Source organism: Vulpes vulpes, chromosome 1 (genome assembly GCF_048418805.1).
Source record: "Vulpes vulpes isolate BD-2025 chromosome 1, VulVul3, whole genome shotgun sequence".
Taxonomy (NCBI): domain Eukaryota; kingdom Metazoa; phylum Chordata; class Mammalia; order Carnivora; family Canidae; genus Vulpes; species Vulpes vulpes.
In genome coordinates this window covers 124,755,436-124,777,169 of record NC_132780.1, presented here as the reverse complement: position 1 = coordinate 124,777,169, position 21,734 = coordinate 124,755,436, and the positions used below count along the sequence as shown (strand labels likewise).

The window sequence follows — 21,734 nt, the reverse complement described above, 5'->3', positions numbered from 1 at the left end:
CTTAATTCCAATGGTAAAAACAATACTCCTATATTGTTATTCCCTTCCTCCCTTTTTGTGATATTATTATATACACTACATCTATAAGTGCTACAAACTTAGATTGTTATATTATTGATTTTTTATATATGTCTTTTAAAGAAGCAGATATAAGAAAAAAGAATTAGTATATATGTATAGCTTTTGTTATATTAACCTCTGTATTTATCACTTCTGGATCCTTCCTTTTGCTCTTGTAGATTCAAGTTACCATATGAAGTAATTTCCTTACTCCAATACAGCTTTGTTCCCACTCACCTACTTGTGCTGTCACTGGCACATATATTTCTATATGCTATAGGCAATAGCATGTTATATACATATTATTTTATACAATTAATTTTTAAAACAGTTAAGAGAAAAAGAAGAAATATGCATTTATGTTGTCTTTTATAGTTACATAGTTACCTTCACTGATACTCTTTGTCTTTTTGTGTGGATTCAAATTACTGGTTAGGGTCTTTTTTCTTTTTTAAGAATTTACTTATTTGTTCATGAGAGACACACAGAGAGAGGCAGAGACATAGGAAGAGGGAGAAGCAGGCTCCATGCAGGGAACCTGATGTGGGTCTTGATCCTGGGACCAGGATCACACCCTGAGCCAAAGGCAGACATTCAATTGCTGAGCCACCCAGGTGTCCCACTGTTTAGGGTCTTTTTTTAATAATTTCTCATAAGGTGTCTCTGCTGGCAACAACCCTTCTCAGTATTCGTTTAGCTGAGGATATCTTTATTTCACCTCCATTTATGAAAGCTAGCTTTGCAGAATATAGGATTCTTGGTTGACAGTGTTTTCCTTTGAGCACTTTGAACATATTATCTCACTTCCTCCTGGCCTCCATTGTTTCTGATGAGAAATCAGCTATTAATCTTATTGAGGTTCCCTTGTGACAAGTCACTTTTCTCATTCTGCTTTCAAGATTTTCTCTTTGTCTTTGTTTCAGTATTGGGAGTGGGCAGAGGGAGAAGGAGGGAGAAAGAGAGAGGGAATCTTAAGCAAGCTCTACACCCAGTACAGAGCCCCACCTTGGGCTTGATATCATGAACCTGAGATATCATGACCTGAGCTGAAATTAAGACTTGTACACTTAACCTACTGAGCCATCCAGGTGCCCCTGCTTTCAGTGTTTACAATGATGTGTCTGGTTGTAGGTCTCTTTGCAGCTATCCTACTTAGAGCTTCCTAAGTCTCCTGGCTGTATAATTCTTTTCAATGAATTTAGGAAGATTTCAGCCATTATTTATTCTTGTATGCTTTTCTATTCTGTTCTCCCTCTTCTCTCCTTCTAGTACTCCCATTATGCATATGCTGGTGTACTTAAAATGGTATACCATACTTTTTTGAGGTCCTGGGTTTTTTTTTTTTTTTCATTCTTTTTCTCTCTATTCTTCAGGTTGTATAATTCATATTGATCTATTTTCAAGGTTGCTAATTCTTTCTCCTGCCTGTTCAAATCACTGTTGAGATTTTTAGGTGAATTTTTCATTTCAGTAATTGTATTTTTCTATTTCAGAATTTCCTTTTGGTTCATTTTTATCATTTCCATCTCTTTACTAATATTCTCTGTTAAAAGAGATATTATCATCAAACCATCACCTTCCTTTACTTCTTCAATCATTGCTTCCTTTAGTTTCATTTAAAAAAAAAACATTTATAATGGCTATTTTGAAATTTTGTTAAATCTGACATCTGGTCACGTTCATGGGCAGTTTCTGTTGCCTGTTCTTTCCAGTAAATGTTTTTTCTCTTTATTTTTTTCCTGGTTATATGTTTTCTGTTCCTTTGCATGTCTTATAATTTTTTTGGAAACTGGACATTTTAGATAATATTTTATAGCAACTTTGGGTCCCAATCTCCTACTTCTAGGTCTTGTTATTGTTATTTGCTTGCTTATTTGTTTTGTGACTGGCTGGACTATTTTAGTAAAGACTATTTCCACTTCAGGTCCCACAGTAGATGACCTCTGATGTTATTCCCCAGGTGGTACAGCCTTGGGTATTCCCACAGTCACCCTGGGATGACAGTGGTCTTGGCAGTGGTCTCTTTAATCTTCTCTTTCCTCTGACCACTTGGAAATTTCCCTATTAGTATGTTTGAAACTGCTGTTGGTTTAAACTTCTCCATTCTCTGTTGCAAATGAGGTTAACTCCTTTGGGAAAAGACTTGGAGCTCTCTGTTTTAATTTGTTTCTACCCCCAGGCAAAATCTCAGCCATGGCTCTGGAGCTGGGATTAGGGATGATGGTGTACTTCCTGAGTAATACATCACACCCACTTTAGCAGCTGTACAGTCAACGAATGAGATGAGTAGCCTCATGCCTCAATTTGCCTCTCCCAGCATGGAATCTCTGCCTTACAAGCTGAGGCAAGGGAGATAGGGGCCCTAGGATTCTCAGCAGTGTTGCACCTATGGTAGAGCCTCTGTTCTAGGAGTTGGAGCTAGGCAGAAGAAGGAGTTTCCCCTGCTTGGCCACACTCATCCAGAACTTAGCTTTAGCACAGGTAGCTTTGGGACAGGATAAGAAATGTCCTGTGATGACAATTCTTCAACTGGGAGCTGGGGCCCTGTGTTCTTGGTTGCACCAGTTTGGAGGGCAATTTCATCTTACAGAACTGGGAGGGAAGAGAGTGGGTCTAGGTTCAAATACCACAGACTCAATGTCATTATTGAGTTTTAGTAGATTTTCTTGAATAAACATTTCTTCATTTGCTGAATGCACTTAGGTCCATTTCCAGAGACTTTAAATGGTTGTTTTAAAGTATTTTTCACCAAAATATAAATTAAATTAAATGATTTTTACTAGTTTCACTGGAGAGTGGGTCTGTGGAGCTCCTCATGCTGGAAATGGACTCTTCCAGAACTTATGATGCTTTATTTTATGTAGTAACTGTTTCATACTTATAGCTTCCACAAAACACTATTTTCTAACTTTAATATGCATATAAATCACCTTGGGTAACTTGTTAAAAATGCAGGTTCCTAGAGCCAATCCACCAGAGATTATGATTGTCTATGACTAGGGTAGGAACCAAAAGAAATATGCATTTTAGCATGCTCACTATAGGATTCTTTTTTTTTTTTTTTTAAGATTTACTGATTTATTTTAGAGACAGTGGGAGAGAATGCACATGTGTTGAGTCAAGAGAGTGCTGGAGGGAGAGAGAGAATCCTCAAGCAGACTCCCCACTGTGCATAAAGCTCCATATGGAACTCAATCTCAAGACCCTGAGATCATGATCTGAGCCAAAATCAAGAGTCGGATGCCCAACTGACTGAGCCACCCAGGTGCCCTTCACTATGTGATTCTTTGAAAAAAAATTGTACTATAAAGACTAATGCACACCAGGTAAGATGGATCTCTTTTTCTTCCTCCTTTTCTTCCTCCTCATCTCCTTCTTCTTCTTCTTCTTTAAACAGGTTCTATATCTACTAAGGGGCTTTGTGGCTATGGTAGGATCAAATACTGACTATTTAAACATCACATAGTGTGTGTATGTGTGTGTGTTTACACTGAAATCTAGAAATACTCTCATTATAAAAAGTGCCTCCTAGTTGGGGCTGGAGAATCATGCTTTGGGGATGCCAAGCATCAAAGATGACAGATGACCCCAGAACAAGGCTTTTCAAATTGGGGTCAGGAGACCTGCCTCAGAATCTTTATCACTCTTGTATCAGATTTGACTTTTCCTTGGTGCTACGTTTGTAATTTTCCTCAAAACAAAGATAAAGAACACCACAGGCTTTGCTGTATTTGGTCTGATTCACACACAATCAAATGGCAATATGTGCCTCTGCTGAACAAATTAATAGGATTAAAACAGCTATCAAACATGCTATAGCAGAAAGGATTCCTACCACCCAGCTGCACATGGTTATCACTAATGTGAATCCTTACAGTCATAATAATAGAAAATGAACGTTATTTCATATTTTAAAACTCTAGACAGAAGCCATTAGCAATTTATTTTTTTCCCAAAGAACTGGCTAATTAAAATAGTAAATAAGGCTACATTATGTTTGGATTTACTCCCGTGAGTGTTTTTTTCATGAAGAAATAGAACATGGATGGCTATGTGATTGTTCTATTGTATATTACAGTTCAACCCTACTTCGATCTATTCTACACTCCCATGAGAGAAGGCCACACTCAGAGGAAAGAGAATTTGTGAGAAAGGATTCTACAACAGCAGGCAAAATTAAGCAAGAGGAGGGCCTCAAAGAGCTCAAGAAACCTGGCTTTCTGAGGCACTATAAGAAGCCTGCAAATATTTCCCTTTTAGGTTTAGTAGGTAGGATATTATCACTGTTGTTGTTATTTTGAAGATCAAAAAACTTTATAATTCCAGTGGGAATTATAAAAAAAAAACATGTTATGGCAAAAATGCAAGTATCAACCAATTTTAACCTTTTTTTCCCCCCAGAGTTGCTTATGTACCTTACTCAGTAGGGTATTACTCCCATACTCTTGATGTGTTAATAATTGGTGGCCTTTATTGGTACCAATTCATTGATAGAAGTTAGGAAATTTCTGGTTTTTCTTTCATGATTTAATGATACTCGATTATTTCTTGGTAATGGTTACCTCAGATGGAGCTGGGTCTTTAAGCAGTATATAAAATTAGATACATGAAAACAAAATTTAAAAACCAGATAAATTGTAAGTTGATTATTTTTATCTATAAAACAATATACCTAGGATTTCCTTAATTATAAGTTGTTTGATCCACCATAGAGCTACTTCACATACAATTTACTATCAATAAAAAAAATGAGCTTTAAGTTGGGGTTGACTGTCAATCAAAAAATGTACCTGACATCCCCATTTAAATTGAGTTCCTTTTATTATACTCTGTCATAGCATATTACTCTTCCAACATAACACTTAATGGTTTGTAATTATATATTTATTTATGAGATTATTTACTAAACATCTGTCCCTCTACTGGACCTCTGTGGGATAGACCATCTCTCTTTTGTTCACCACCATTTGCCCAATATCCAGCACAACATCTGATCCTTAATTATTTGTGGAATGAATGCCTGAAGAAATCATGAAGTTTGTAACATCGTAAAATGGGGAGGTTGATTGATAGGCTTTAGGATACTCTTGAATCCCTGAAATTGTCTAAGAAGTGTTCATATATACATTACTCTTGGGAGAGGGCCCATAAGCTTCATTATATTTCAAGTGGGTCTGTGACCTCTCCCAAAAGTATGGAGTCACCAGCCTATCTCAGCAATAAATTCCAAAAGAATTTACCTGTAACCTGAAACAAAGTATGCTACATGTACCTTTACATGGACAGATTTGTGGGTGTGTGTAGAGGTGGGCGTATAATTTCCAAGAACAGAAACAGAAATGCCCCAGTGAATTTACAGAACGATCCACATTCCCACTTCCCTTGCATAGTGGATCATTCTATAGTCACTGGGCTCCAGCAGTAGCTGCTTGCATTCATCTGTTTCTTGGCAGCAACATCCATCACTCAAGCCAGAGAAAAGGAGTCTGTAATACCCTCCCCTCACCTGTTTGGGATGCTGACATCCCTCTTTGTGGGAGCTGCTTTTAATAACAAACCTGTAAACCCACCGGTTAACAAAGGCACAGAGCCATGTTTATAAAGCACTGGTGCCCAGGCAATTTGATCAAACAACCCTGGGATTTCCCTTGCCTTGCCCTCCAGCCAGAGAGGAGAGCCAGCCTCATCAGTCCAAGGAGGCCTCTGTGTGCAGCCTGCCTTCACAGTCAACCAGGCAACCGGGGAGACGGTGAGATGCGCCCAACATGCTAATTGACTATTGTATATTAAATCTCCTCTTCTCTCTCTCTCTCCCAGCTCCACAAGATGCTTCCCTTCAGGAAATTTCCTCCCTTGTTTTTGTCCTGAAAACGGAGACTTCAAAAGTAAATTTGTCAGGAGAAAGATTTTTGTTGCGCTGTTAACTCTCGGTGATCCGTATTAACAGAGAGGAGCAGCGGTGCAGATAATTCAAAGCCAAAAGCTCTATTTAGCTTTGTAGTTCATTGTTTCGAGGGGCTTGGTGGCAGACTTACCTCCCTAATTATGTTTGTCTTCGCTTCTTATTAAAATGAGTTTGTCTGCCCTACGGCCAGGCAGTTGGGTGACAGGAAGATTCTGACACAGAATTTGTCAGATTCACCAGGGGAAGTCCACAAGGTACCCAGATAATCAAACTCGACTAGATTTGAGTTCACATTCTTAATCACCTGTGATCAATTGCCTTGCTCCTCTGTGACTAAAGTAAGCCAGGGATGAGACATAATTATAGGGGACTAGTTGGAAGGAAATGAGTCTTTACATTCAGATGAAGATACAAGTCTGTAGTATGCAAAATTGGGTAACAAAATTCGTGTTGATGTTTTCCCTGCCTGGTCCCACAGCCTTCTATTCTGTGGCCACAGTTATCTTTCTGTGCTCATTTCATGATGATCGTCTCTACCTTCCACCCTACTACAGTTCCCCGTGCTAGTCATCAGGGCTAGTTGCAGATACTCCAAGCTCTCCTCCCCAACACATAGGACCATTTGTCTCCACACCCAGCAAGTCAGATGTGGTCGTATGCCTAATGCTGGTTAATGAGGTGTGAGTGAAAGTGGCATGTGTCACTTCTAGGTGGAAGCTTCAGAGCCAATATGTGCAGTGCAGCCAGCAGCATCTGAGGCAGCGGCTGCTGTCAGCCTGAGTCCCAAGTGCCTGTGATGAACAGAACTCCTACCAGCCAGTGATGGGCATGTGATAGGACCATGAAATAAATCCCCGCTGTTTTACACCACTAAGGTATTAGGGTTCTCAGTTAACTCAGTGTATCTCTGTTACTGCACACATCAAGCTGCACCATGATGGGGCTGTGTCGCCAGCTAGACACTGAACACCTTAAGGCCAGAACTGTTTCTTCTCCAGTACATGAAGTCTAGTACACAGCATATTTAAAACAACCTGGTAGAAAATGAAGTTCTCTTCCTTTTTGGCTTCTGTAATCTTCTGTGTTTATGTTTACCTAATGCTTGCCCCCCTTTCAGCATCACTGGCTGAAATAAGAAGGTGTCTTTGGTGTTCAGATATATGGGGGATTGTGGAGCTTTTCTTTTGGACACACAAGTAGGAAGCACAAGTAGGAAAAACGAGCAGAAGAACAAAGTGAGGTAAGTCGAGGCCTCATTAGGCTACAGGCATCTTGAATATACTGGTTTCAAAGGCAGGCAAGATTTTGGAGTCAAATTTTGGGACAATCACGTGGAAAAAACAGTATCCCCAAGTGTTAGGTTTACAAGGGATCATAGGTTTTACCCGGACTAGACCTCTACATCACTGTCATCACCATCATTATTATACCAAAATTAACTGAGAACCTACCATATACCAGGCACAACTCCCACCGCTTTACAATTGACTCATTGGGTCTTCACAGCAATTTAGAAGAGCTGTTACTTCCATTTTATGAGTGAAGAAACAGAAGATCGGGGAAATAAATTCCCTATGGCCGCACAGCTAGCAAATATCCCCCTGTGAATTCAGCATTCACTGTAGGACCAGGGGACTTTGCTAACTCCCCGTGCATCTCATGTCCTGCCTCCTCCTCCACTCCCCTGGATGGTCCTGCCTCCTAAACCAACACAAAGCAATTCTAGCCTCCTCTCTGGTAGCAACTGTGTGTCCCTTAAGCCTCCCCTTCTCGGGTCTAAACAGCACCAAGTCACTCAACTATTTCCTTTTTTTTTTTTAATAATAAATTTATTTTTTATTGGTGTTCAATTTGCCAACATACAGCATAACACCCAGTGCTCATCTCATCAAGTGCCCCCCTCAGTGCCCGTCACTCACTCAACTATTTCCAATGAAACATTTCCAAAGAGCCTGAGGTCCCTTACCTCAGCTTGGTGATTCACATAAGCTAGGGACCAAAAAATGGTTAAATCAGCAGAGCGGAACCAGTGACTTTCCCTTACAGTCCTGTACTGAGCAAATGCCTTCTACAATCCCAGCACCTTCCTTTCACCAAATAGAGCAGAGTCCAGAGGCATAAATGGGTCACAATCTGCTATGGGAACAGCTGACTGGCCGCACATCCTGCACACATCTCCATGGAGTGCTAAAGAGTCCGCATGTTCAGATCCCCTCCCTCTTACTCAGGTCTCATGTCCATCTCTACCCTTCCCTCCTTCTCCTCCTCCCCCAGGGCCCCAACCCCTGCTGTCCTGCCCCCAGAGGCAGTGCTGAGAACAGGCGCCCCCACTCACCATGGAGTTCATAGCGAAGTGATTGTGCTGCGTCTGGAGGTCTAGGGCATGCTGGTAGCTCACGCCGATCTCCGTATGGCTCTGGAGGAATAACTCCTTGTTGTGGCTTATCCAGTCGAACATCTAGAGGTGACAAGAAGGTACAGAGTAGTCACAAGGGTCATGGATCCAGCAATGCAAAACGTTCAGAGCTACTGGAAGGAAAAAAAGAGAGTCCTTCTGTTGGTGCCCAGTGAGAACCAGTCATCGTTCTCGGTGTGGGGGTGGCCCACAGCCTGGTTTCCTAGGGAAGCCCTCACTTTTAGCTAAGGATGCATCATCAGCCTCTGTGTTACTTGATAGAGCCTAAGGGAAAAAGAGAAAGTGAGTAAGAGGATCAGGGAGATGGGTAAAGTAGCTGTTTTTATTATCCCTATCTACTTTCCCTTTGTAAAAAACAAGTAGAAAGCTTCAAAAGAGCCCCATGCTTGCTTTAGGGACAAGTGCTGAGAGTACAACGTGGAGGCTTCATCCGTTCCCTATCGCACTAGAAGAAGAGAGAAACCCTTGTTGGAAGCAACAGGGCACCCTGACATCCCCTGTCTCACATCACATCGCCCAACCACACACATCGTTGAATCGACTCTAGACTAACCCACCTTTTCTTGTAACTCCATAGCCTCCCAATCCAAGGGTTTCTGCTATAACCCATCAGGAACCACAAGAGGAGGATTTTAAGGGTAGGGTGAGTTCTAGCTGGCACAGGATGACACAGTCATCCCCCGACCCCTTAGCTCTCTACCCTGTTTTTTTATTTATTTGGTTGGTTAGGCATCCACCTCTCTACTAGGGAGCCTACACATATTAAGGAGAGCTGACCAGAATCCCAATTCCAAGGGAGGGGTCATTCTAACAGTTACCCATCCTCAGGATACCAGATCTAAGCCAAACAGTGTAGGACGTTTCCTAGCCAACGGGGTTGTCTCAGAAATAGGAATGCTAGCCAATTCAGTACAATAAAACATGAGGGGATGTCTATCTGGAAGCTTCTGGGAAAACAGAACCTAGTTCTTTAGATATAATTTCTCTCCCCCAATACTGTCATTGTGACCCTGAGCCTCAAATTGTTACAGCCATTGGGTGTTGGCAGCTTAAGGGTGAAGCTCATGAGCAGAGAAAGGGTGCAGCCAAAACAATGGCAGGAAACAGGCAAGATCCCTGACTGAGCTTTGCCAGAACTAAGCCATGTCTCTGGACTTCCCTAGTACCTGAGCCAAGAAATCCTTTTATTACTCAAGTGCAGTCAAGTGACAGAGCCAGGAAAAGGTGGGAAGCCTTTGGAAAAAGAGGAGTCCTCTAAGTGGAACTGAAGCTACATAGTTGGGATGGTCTCAGCTGCAGAGCAGAGCCTGGAGAGGCTGAGTACAGGTGCAGGCTGAGGAGCGGCATGGATGGTGCTGCCTTTCTTGAAGGAAGAACCCCAGACTCACTTCTTATTCCCCTTTGAGCAGCAAAGTGACTTTACTTTTTCAGTTATGGTCAACCAACAGGACACGTGCTATGTGCCAGGCACTGTCCCAGGCAACAGAAAAGCAAAAATGACTAACATGCGGTTCTTGAGTTTAAGTGGTGTAAAGACCAGCGTGGCAAGCGGACAAGGACTCAGATAAAACGTTAGGGCCACTTGGCATAGGACTTGATTAAAACCATGACTTGAAAAAGAAAATCTATCAAGATAAAGCCCCGTAAGTTCTACCGAGCTAGCACCCACTCTTTATGGAGTGGGGACAAGGCTTCCCAGGGGGAGGTGTCCCCTGAGCTGAGCCCAGCTCAGGTAGGAATTAGCCAGGTGAGAGGGACGTGAGCTCCAGGAAATGAGGAGCCCAAAGAAGCGAACTTGGAGGCAGTCTGAAAGCATCCTGGCTGTGCTTCTGGAATCTGACACGAGGAGGAGTTGGGGCTGGACAGGCACTGGGACAGCTGAACACAGAGAGCCCTGGAGACAGGCTTTAGGAGACCCGCACTCTATTCTGAGGGCAGCGAGCAGTGTGGAAGGTTTTAAACCAAGCACTGAAATGTGATGTGAGCTTTGATCGCAGTGTGGACAGGAGACAGGGAGAAGGACAGAGAGAAGGGTTAGGAGGCGGTCACAGCAATCCTGGTAAGGGAGGGGGAGAACCTGGAAGCCTGGCTTAGGGCCGGGGCAGCTGAGTCTGCAAAGCAGGCAGGCTTGAGAACTCCTAGGATAGGGAGCAAGACTCACAATTATTTGGGGGAGGGACGGGGAGGACGAGCTAGGGGACAGCCAGGTGTCTGGCATGGGACCCTGGGTCTTGGGAGGAAAGCTGGCACCACGGTGCTACCTAAAGAGGAGGGTAGGAATGTGGGATGGGAGCTGAAGGTCGTGAGTTCTGTTTGAGATGTGCCAAGTTTGAGAGGCTCATGAGAGCTCCAAGCAGAGGTACGCGTGGGCAGTGAGACTCCTGCGTCTGGGGTCAGGCGAGGGGCATCAGGCTGGGACAGCTCCCACTGCGGTACAAACACATCCCCTTCTGAAGGCACCCGTGCATGGTTTGGAGGGGACTCCCCCTTTGGAGTTCCCCACATCAGTCCCGGCTACCTCTCCGGATAATGAAGGAAGGATGAAAGCCTCACTCTTCACCCTGCGGTACCAGAGGCTGTTTCGGGCTCGGGGCTCGTGCGGAGGTTGGGCTAACATGTGCTGTGTGCACTGTCCTGGATCTGCCAACTGCAGTCAGTCCCACGGGGACTCCCCCGACCCCTCAATTATTACCAGGGACAAAGAAAAAACAAAAACAAAAACAAAAGAAGACGACAAGTGCCCCAGGAGTTTAGAGGAACCTTATTTTGTAATTTTGATCTTTAAAATTCTGCCTCTCAACCCCATTTTAAAATAATTTCTCATCTCTTTTCTTTATTGAAAAAAGAGTCAATAAAGTTAATGAAAGCCTGAAAAGCCTGAAGTCCCCGGAATTTGTGATGAAAAGCGCTCACTCCATGCACTTTCTTGGATATCCCAGTGGCCGAGAAGTGACCTTCCCTGTATGTTCTGTTAAATGACTATTTAGATATGCAAATCAGCAACGGGGTTATGTGCCAGCACCGCAATGATTAGACTGCCGGGGTCGGGTCCAGGCTGGACTGCCGAGGAGGGGGTGCTGGAGGAACGGGGTTCCTCTCCGAATGGGCCTCCCCCACGACGGCAGCGCCCAGGCCTCCACTTTGGAGCATACCAGCAGCTCTCCAGTGGCCAAGATCCCGGCAAAATCAACTGTGCTGGATGCAGCCCCCCAAACAGGTGACACATGTCTCAGGAAGAAAGTAAAAGGCCTACTCTGGGGACCAGATGGTCCCATGTGATCCCAAGAAACCAGAGTCTCTCCAAGGCATCTCTCCCCTAAGAACCAGTCTCAAGTCTTCTCTGGGCCTGAGTCTACTGCCTAATGGGCTATAACCCACACCCTTGGCAGCCTGGCCATCTGCAAGGGCCACCGTCATTTCTGCTGCATTCAGTGCATCTGGCTGTGGAGAGAATATGTGCACATCTGTGCACGTGTGCATGCGTGTGCACAGTCGTGTGTATGTGTGCACCGAGTAGGGTGAGACCTAGGCCGGCTCCAAGCTTGGTCCTGTCACCAACTCCCTATGAGACTGTGGGCAAGTCTCATTTCTGGGTTTCTCCTCATTTGCAAAGGATAAGTGGTTCCCAGAAAGGAGGTTAAGCTCCCGGTTTAGATTCAAGCCCAATTTGGAAACTTAAGAAAAAAAAATTTTTTTTTTCATTCAGAATAAAATAGTTTTAATGAGCCTCCTGGATCGGAAGGTATAGACACTGCTGCAACTTGCATTTCTAACTTTTGAAGAAAAGAACGACGGTAAGAAAACCACCATCATTTGATAGCCAGGGAAAGGCGATTCCTGAGTCTCAGCCCTGACACTGTCCGGCGTGTTAGAGTTCAGAAGGCCGGTCAGTGGGAAAAGCCTGGTGTCGTGGCTCTTGGCACTGACGCAAGAAAGAATTAGAGACCATGGGGCCCAAAGTGAAAGCAGAAAACAGTTTTTTTTTTTTTCTTTTTTAGCTTTTATTTATTTATTCATGAGAGACCCAGAGACAAAGGCAGAGACAAAGGCAGAGGGAGGAGCAGACTCCTGTGGGGAGCCTGATGCGGGACTTGAACACAAGGCCCCAGGATCACGACCTGAGCCAAAGGCAAACTCTCAACCACTGAGCCACCCAGGTGTCCCTCTCATATTCATTTTAAACTAAAAAATCTTACAGAGTCATCAGCTCCTGTATGTGGAAAGAAGTAGTAGATCCAGCCCTCCTCCCTAGCTACTGAAGGACACCCCAAACCCCCTTTCTCGGAGGACAGTATAAGGAATTTAGGCAAACAGCAGAGACCAGAAACCCCCTGGGTCAGGAAGTAGTTCTGGCACGTGGTACCCTTAAAGACACCCAATTCAGTGGCTGTTGCTATTCCATTGAAAGTACCTCCAACCTCTAAATCTCAGAAAACAGTTTTATTTAAGCAACAGTACACGCTCCTAGGGGACAGCAGGCTGGTTCAGTGAGGAGGAACCAGCCCCCAGGCTGTTTCAGGATTGGATGCCAAGTGGGTCTTCCTGGGCTGGGAGGAGTGATGCCCAGTGGGGTGGTCTCCAACGGAGGCTGTTTCCAGTCATTTGGGGGCTGCCCGTCTCACAGGCTGGGAGGGGGAGTGTTTGACCCTAAAAAGTTAGTATCAGATCCTGCAGCCTATCTCCAAGAGGCGGGGCTGCAACCGCAGAGCAAATGCATCATAAGGCGTCTAGGGGTTACCCTGGGGCGGAGGAAGAGGAGAGCGAGCCCTAAGCTGTGGTTCTTGATCTGTCAGCCCCAAGGTCTTGGAAGCCACAGGGACAGGATGTTGTCCCCCCAGGCTTCTAACGTGTAACCCACTCATCACTGTCCTTTCCCCCAGCTCCTATCTAACTAACTGCCCTCCCTATCACTGTCCCCGCAGCCCCCCCCCCCCCAAGGACTTGGGACCCTGACTTCTTTCAGGTCAAAGGATGAAGATTCCTTGGGGCATTCCTTCCACTGCGCACGGTAGCTTCTGCCTAACGTGGCCATTCGAACACTTCCCCTCACTGCACCGACTGGGACTGTTTATAGACCGGGACACAGGCTCAGAGGCGGGAAGCCAGGGTCTAGCATCCTTCCCTCCACCTGATGCACGTTCACTGAGTGCCCGTTGAACCAGGCTCCTGGGACACTGCCCTGCTTCCTGCATACAGCTGTAGGACCTCCGAGGACTGGGCTCCCCAGGGCAGTAACCCCGACCCCCCCCCCCCCACCCCAAAAGGCAGCCACCCAGGAGGCACTATGAGGCCCCAGAGGTAACGTGCTGCCCTTCACATGGGGCCACTCACTCTCTAACACGCAGCCTACTCCTCTCCCCTCACCCCTGCCCCACCAGGGCATGGGGACCCCGATTCAAACAGCTCCACTACCTCTCAGCAAATACTACGTGAATGAAATGAACGCACGAGTGAGTTGGCCATGGGCTCTGGGGTTGCTAATCCCCGGACAAGCTGGCCCTTCCTAACCCCTTCCAGCCAGGTCATTTTATGATTTGATCTATTTGAATTGGGCTCTCTGGAAATGCTTCAACTAGACTGACCCAAAGAGCTAAAAAAAAAATAAAATAAAATAAAAATAAAAACCACAGAAAATATCTCCACAGTAGTTTCAAACATTTTCATCTGTCTTTATTTATTTATTTATGTTTCGGAGAAGCTACAAATGGTTGGTTCAACAAAATGTACTATGACAACAAAATTCCTCCAAGAGGAAAGTTCATGTCTAAATAATGAAATTTTATCTCTTTGCTTGGAAACTAACATAGTTATGTCTCATTAAGAGGATGGATGTTACATGTAAGCTACTTGGGTTTTTGGGTTTTTTTTTTCTTTTTCATGTTTTGCTTTTAACTAAGTGATTTTTTTTTTTAATGCTGGCTAAAATTCAGTGAAAATATAAAAATCTGGTTCTTAATATATAATAAATGATTAAAAAGGATCTATTTAAATGCAAATTGGGAAAATAAAACCTTTTCCCTCTTTTCTTATAAAGACAGACATAGCTAAAAGGTTATTATTGTTCTGTTTTTAATGAAGCATAAACTATTTCATAGAGCAAAGAAATTAAATAAGGATCTTGGGCTTATTTTCCTTCATTCGCCAAATCTAGCAATGATATCTGATTTAGAGTTTTAACTTTCAAACCACCTTACCACCTACTGTTAGTATTTTATACTGTCTGTAATCATAGATTATATTGGTTTTAAATTTGCTCATATTCAGCTTTGATAAGTTGATTAAGATAATAGAAGGCAACCAGCGGATTTTCTTTGCCTAAATATGTGCATTCCAATGTCAACGGTGTCTCCTTGACCCTGCTTGTACACAGGAGTGACCCAGCCATAAAAACTTATGCCATAAAAAAAAAAAAAAAAGAAAAGAAAACTTATGCCATAAACAGTGCTAACAACTCCTTGCTGGTGAATCTTGCTACATCTGGGACATATGGTGTGTGGTCAATTCAAGAGCAAACTTTAGACTGCAAAGAACAGAGCCTCCAAATCTTGGGTTCTAGGACAGATTCAGCTATATAAACTTTGACAAGTTAAGTCATTGATCTGAGCCTCCATTTCCTTATCTGCAAAATGGGATAACAATTTACACTATTTTAACCTTAGGATAATAGTGGGATTCAAATAAGATAACGGTTTCATGCTCTAAGTGCTACGTACCCGACAGATTTTAAAATCCATATAGTGAACATAGTCTAGTGTACACATTTCCCTAATGTCTTCATTTAGAGCACAAAATAGATGCCAGGTATGGATTTAAAACTGTAGTAGGTTCACCCTACTGCAAAATCACTGCAGGCTAACAGGAATCACACCTGCACCTCATATGCAAACAGCCTCCCCACGATGCATCCCCACAGCTATAAACATGCCCAAAGACACCTGTGCATCCTCCCACCACCTCCACGTACACAGAGGGGTTCTCGGGGTGCTCTTGCCCACGCAGGACTCAGAGTCCCATGCACCCTCTCTGAGTTATGCTTGAGGGCGCTGGTGCCCTTCTGCCCAACCAGGGTGGCCTGACCAGGACCTCATCTCTCCTGCCTTGCTTCCCGATCCTCCCCTCTGCACTCACTCTCCCTTCCCCAACTCTTTCACTATTAGTCTCAGTCCCCTTGGCTCTTCATGGTTTTACATTCAGGAGAGACTCCTATTAAAATGCATTATTCCCGCAGCCCCCCCCCCCCCCCAAGTAGTTTATTCTGCATACGGAAATAGCTCAGTGAGAGAGCAAGGCCCTTTGCCCGCATGGCCCAGGGGTGAGATCCAAACTGAGGTGGCAGAGGAGGCCCCCATCAGGAGAGGTGGAAAAGGAGAGGGAGTGAGAGGCAAGAGGGGCCTGAGGCCTAAGTTCCCCACCTTCCAATCCTGCCAGCACAGGAGCTCTAACTGGTGCCAGGGCATACATTCTTGTGCAAACTGGGCAACACACAGATCCCAGGACACTTAAGACCCTTCAGCCCTGTTTGTGATGACCACTCTCCTAGGACTGCAAGCCCTCCTACTAAAGGAAGAAAGGAGCAAAAGGAAAAAAAAAATATAAACAACTCCAAATGTGGACCTAGGTTCTAGGTTCCTAGAATTCCGCCCTGGAGAGAGCTTGACACCTTGCCCCATGATTTCTGCAAGGCTTGCAGGTCATGGGCATTCCGGGTTCGAGAGACCATCTTAGGACTTGTGCCTGATAGACTGTAGGTGTCAATAAATATCTACCTAAGGAAAGGAGGTGCCTGGGCTCTGCCTCATTGTTGTTTTTTGTTTTTTGTTTTTGTTGTTTGTAGGTTTCTGGCACATCGACCAGTACACTTTTCTATGTTGCATAGAAGACCAGCAATTTTTATCTTTCACCATAAACCCAGCTGCTCTAGGGAGGATGGCTCAGCCCGGTTACCTGGGAGACCCTATCACTGAATCAGCCAGGATGCCAAACAATTTCACTGCCCAGGCTCTGTCTCTAACCTGTAGACATGCTATCAATCCCCTAGCACATTTCTTACACCTTCCATACTCTACATTCCCTAATTCCCAAATCTCCGACCTAGCACTCTAACACGTTGCTCACATCTAGAAGAGTCCCAGTTTCTCTATAAAACTGGCAAATATCCCACTGTGAGGAAGGACTGAACAAAAAACTCTTTCTCCTTCTGCACAATAATCTGACCTTCATTTAATACCCCAATTCTGTTTCCCTGGAAACAGGGGAAGACGGTACGTGGCAACATGTCACTAAATCATGTTGTCTAGGGTAAGAACATCCACTGTGACACGTAAACTGTGTCTGGACTGGAAAGACTATCAGTGAACTATTAACAACTGATGGGGACACCATACCTTGGCCTTCCCCGAGCCTGATAACTCTTGTAACTGCCACACCCATTTCAGGGGCCCTGGAAGCCGTGCCAGTGAAGCTGCTACAAGAGATATTGGCTCCCGTGGGGCACGGAGCTCTAAAGCCAGGCAGCTTCTGCGACTAGACACATGGCTCTTGTCTCCTGGCACCTGAGCCAGACTGTGGCAAAGACTGTCCTGTCGGTAAGCCATGGTTCCCATATTATACCATCCTTAGGGGATCAGTGTGAAATGCCACCCCCAGCGGTGGTCCTGCAGTCAGTGTGTGTCACAGGGCCTAAGGAGACTCTCTGTAGGTGTTGCCTCTGTATTTCAGAGCCAAACAATATGAACAACAGTACTGTGCCTCCTCCTGTCTTGCCCTTCTCCATCTTCCTCTCTCATTCTCTACTTCTCTCAGGGACAGAGCAGTGATAGTGGTAACAACAGTAATAGTCACCAACACCTTTGCTGACTGCTTACTGTGTTCTAAGCACTTACATATGCTAACTCATTTAATCCTCTTAATATCCTAATTATATCCTAGATGTCAGCCCCCAATATTACCATTTTCATTTTACAGGCCGCGCACAGAGAGGTTAATTAGTTTGGCCAAAGCCACATAGCTAATGAGTGGCAAAGCTGAGATTCAGTCCCAAGAGGCTGAGTTCCAGTGCTGATGCTCTTAACTCTCTGGCTCCACCTTCCAAGGTGCTCAGAGCCTCACCCTGGCTATCTTTCCTGTCCTCACCAGACTAGAAGAAGTACATTCTGCGCCTGATGCCTCGGTTTACCCTCCACCCACTCCCTCCCTAACTCCTGGTGATAGGCACTACCTTTACTACTTCCTGAATCTGCACCCACACGGAAAACCATCTCCACCTTTCAGAGGTCTTTGTTCTGCTACTCCTCCTTCCCGTTGGTCTCTCATCACAATCTGATATGGATCTTTCTGAAACTCCCTTTCTCTGGCCCCGGCACCAGGTGATTTTCAGGAGCAGGCCATGACCTACAGACATATCTACGCTAGCCCTCTTGCTTTTATGGGCCTCCCCCCACCCACCCACCACGCCATGACCTGAAATTCTCCGAGGAGCACCATCACTTCCACACTTGCACACTCCCAGAGACCTCACGTCTCTGCACAACAAAATAGAAACACTCTGATTTTGAAAACAGACTAGTTGTCCAGTCCTATGCTGATCTATCCAAACTTGCCTCCCACTCATCTCGCTGCCCTTTCCTGATCTCCCTTCACGTGCCTCACGTCCTTACTGCAATGGTCTCAAGACTTGGGCCTCAGCACTCTGCCTTTTATTCACCAGGCTCTGTCCACCTGAAACTCCATCCAGGCTCAGGACTTCAACAACACGAGTAGTGTTCTCCATTTCATGCACCACGTTGTACTTGAGGTACTACACCACGTACTTAGATGGATGACCTCATGTAGTCCTTATAATAATGCTAGAAAGGGAAGCATTGCTCAATCCGTCTTCAACATGCTGGAAACTCAGTTTGAAGAGTTGAGGCAAACTACAAAAGATCGCACAGCTTGTAAGTGATGGGGATGAATTTAGAATCTAGTGTCCATCTGAACCTACATCCCATACAATTTCCTCTGTTCCAGGGTTCCCTCTTCGCATGACTTCCCAGGTAAGTAACAATACTAACTGTGTGCCCGGCTCTGCACAAAAAGCTTCATAGCATCATTTCAGTCTTCACCTGTGGGAGCTAGTAGATGCCATCATCACCACCTTTTTGTAGTTACAGAAACAGATAAACAACTTGGCCAGAGTCACACAATGAAAACTCAAATGGCATACTGAAGACTCAAATCTAGGTCTGCATGACACCCAAGTCCATGCTTTTTTTTTTTTAATTATTGAGATTTTTTTTTAAAGATTTTATTTATTTATTCATGAGAGACAGAGAGAGAAGGAGAGAGAGAGAGAGAGAGAGAGAGAGAGAGAGAGAGAGAGAGAGAGAGAATGAGAGAGAGGCAGAGACACAGAGGGAGAAGCAGGCTCCATGAAGGGAGCCCGACATGGGACTTGATCCCGGGACTCCAAGATCATGCCCTGGGCCAAAGGCAGGCTCTAAACTGCTGAGCCACCCAGGGATCCCCATCCCCTTGATGTTTGACTGTATCTCCCACTACTGTGTCTTTTCTATGGAAACTTCTACCTTCTTCTGACTTCCCACATCTTCACCACATTCCCCAGATCCCATTTGTTCTTCTTTCCCTCAAATAATTGAAATATCCCCTCTATTTTCCATTCCTGCTGCTACTCAGCCCCTGGTCCCTCTTGCCTATATTATTGCAATCACTTCCATACTGGTCTCCCCAGACTCCAGTTACTCCCTTATACGAAGCTATATACTCCCCCACTAGGTTCACTGTTCTAATATGCTGCTTTCACCATGGCATTCCCCCAGTCAAAACATGCACGCATGTGCACTGCTGTTGTCATCCACAATGCAAACAAAATCCATTCTTCTTGTTCTAGCATTCAAGGCACTCCCCTTCTCTTTGGTCCAAATCCGCCTTCCCCTATTATTTTATACCACTGTCCTAAATCAAGCATCCTTTCCAGTCATATGCTATTCGCCACCATGCAAATACATCACACTGTGCTCATTGCCACCTCCATATTTGTGCTCACATCTTTCCCCCTGTGAAATGCTCCACACCCAAATATCCAAATTGTTCCCGTCTTTCAAAATGCAATTAAAGTCATTTCCTCATAATGCCTTCTTTGACCAACTGGGCCCATACTGATTTCTTTTTCCTCCAAACTTACTGCTCCAGTGTCTACTGCAAGAGTTCACAAATCTAGTCTTAATTCAGAACTATCTGAAATGTTTTTGTAAAAAATAAAGCTTCCTATGCTTTACGCTTAAGATTCTGATTTACAGGGAGCTCTCTAGGTGATTCTGATACACTTGCATTTTTATTTAAATGGTTCATGTGGAGACTTATGGTCTGTCCGCGATAGGGTAGCTGGTATCAGACTCAGCCCTACCATCTATAAACTATTTAAAAGCACAGGTCAGTAACCAAAATAGACCAATCATCCATGAGGGAAGAGAAGCACACAATGTAAGCCCTCTGTGGAGTAGATAAATAGTTGAGCAGAGAGCAGATCTCTTTCTGGGTATAAAAAACTGGGTATAAAAAAACAGAGTTTAGAGTTCAAGGCTGGTAAGGTAAGGAATTTCAGTAATAGCATATTAGGGAAGAGGGAGCTAAGAGAAGGAGCCCTAAAAATCTTCATTAAAATTTCCTTCAGGTCTTTGACCCAATCCTAAGCTGTGCAAGGTGAGGATCCAGAAAGTCTAGCAGAGAATAGCTGTGGGAAATGGAGGATACTGAGAGGTGAGCAGAAATTTTAGGTTATCCAGTGCTCGGGAAATGTTGGAAACTCTAATACAAACAGTGTGAAGAGACTTTGGTGAACATTCTGGGCACTAAACTGGGTCCCCAGAAAGACCAAGATATAGGAGTAAGAACTATATTCTAAGAATTAGGGCTATACTCTAGGATTAATTAAAAGATGGAAGTAAATCTGTCATAACAAAGCCTAAACACAAGCTCAGTAGGTTCAAGATCTGCTAGTTATTTTTAATTTTTTTGAACATTTTATTTACTTATTTGTGAGAGACACAGACAGAGAGAGGCAGAGACATAGGCAGAGAGAGAAGCAGGCTCTTTGCAAGGAACCCAATGTAGGACTTGATCCCAGGATCCCGGGATCATGCCCAGAGCCAAAGGCAGACACTCAACCTCTGAGCCACCTAGGCGTCCCAAGATCTGCTAGTAATTTAACTGCATTCCAAAACAAAACTGAAAGTTTGGAGGAAAGTAACCTAATCTGGAGTCTCTGCAATGCATCATCTGCAATACCCAGTATACAAATTACCAGCCCTATGAAGATACAGAGAAAAGTGATTGATAATCAAAAACTAAAAGTCAATAAAAATAGACCCAGAGATGACCAGGCTATAAATTAGCAGCTAACACTTTCAAGAAAATGATGATTAACATCTTAAAGAGAATTAAGAAGAAAAGGGACAAAATTATTAAAAGATGGAACATTGAAACGGAGTCCAGTTTTCTGTTTCTTGTGGCCAAAAGCATCCCGATATAGTCACTGCTCATGCAGCTTATTACAATATTTTATTCACATAATGAGTACCCACTGTATTCCAGACATTGGATTAGAGACTAATGATAAAAGATCAAGGTCAGAGTCTAGTGAGGGGGACAAATGTAATCAATATTCTGTCAATTTTAAGTGTGAAAACTACTATGTATACCGTGAAGTGACAGCAGAGGAGCACTTGATCCCACTTGGCAGAGGCAGAGGCATGGGAAAGCATGAGTGGCCTCCAGAAGGTGGCAACAGCTGAACAACGCTTGAAAGACAGTAGGATTTGGCTAGGTGAAGATGGAGATGGGAAGAGCATCTTAATGAGATGGCATCACTTGAGCAAAGGCCTGGAGGCTTGAAATATGGACTAGAGAGGAAGTACCCAGAGCTCTAGAGCACCAAGTGAGAGGTACTGAGAAAGGATGATAAAAGAGAAGGGAGGGGCCAGATCACAAAAAAAGCAAAGGTGGAAAGGCAGAGGAACTGCTCTTGGTTAAGTTTGCAATGGAGAACCACTGCAGGGCAGTAATATGGTCAGATGTGTTTTTAACCCTGACTGGGTGTTTCCACTGAGGCCCTAGATAGACAGTGATTTACTTCATTGCAAAGAGGAGTCTGAGCCAGGCCTGATATCACAGAACAAAATCAACTAGCCCATTATAGACTTCTCACCAACTGGGGGTTCTCAGCACCCACCCACCCTTCCTTCCTTCCCCCCTTACTCCTTATTCTTATAAACCTTTTGACATCTGGGTCAAGGAAGATAAATATGAGGGAGGAAATAAAGAACATATGACAGGTGCCCAGCACAGTGCAGACAC

General features: G+C 44.3%; 1 protein-coding gene across 50 annotated transcripts in view; it reads right to left on the bottom strand.

Annotated features, from left to right (window-relative positions):
- KALRN (kalirin RhoGEF kinase) overlaps window positions 1-21,734 on the bottom strand; it is a 656,402-nt gene that overhangs the window by 394,223 nt on the left and 240,445 nt on the right. For all 50 annotated transcript variants that reach the window (XM_072725283.1, XM_072725286.1, XM_072725313.1 and 47 more), the window contains exon 6: window positions 8,301-8,423. In XM_072725283.1, coding sequence (XP_072581384.1) covers window positions 8,301-8,423 — 123 coding nt within the window. The remainder of the gene's footprint in view (window positions 1-8,300; window positions 8,424-21,734) is intronic.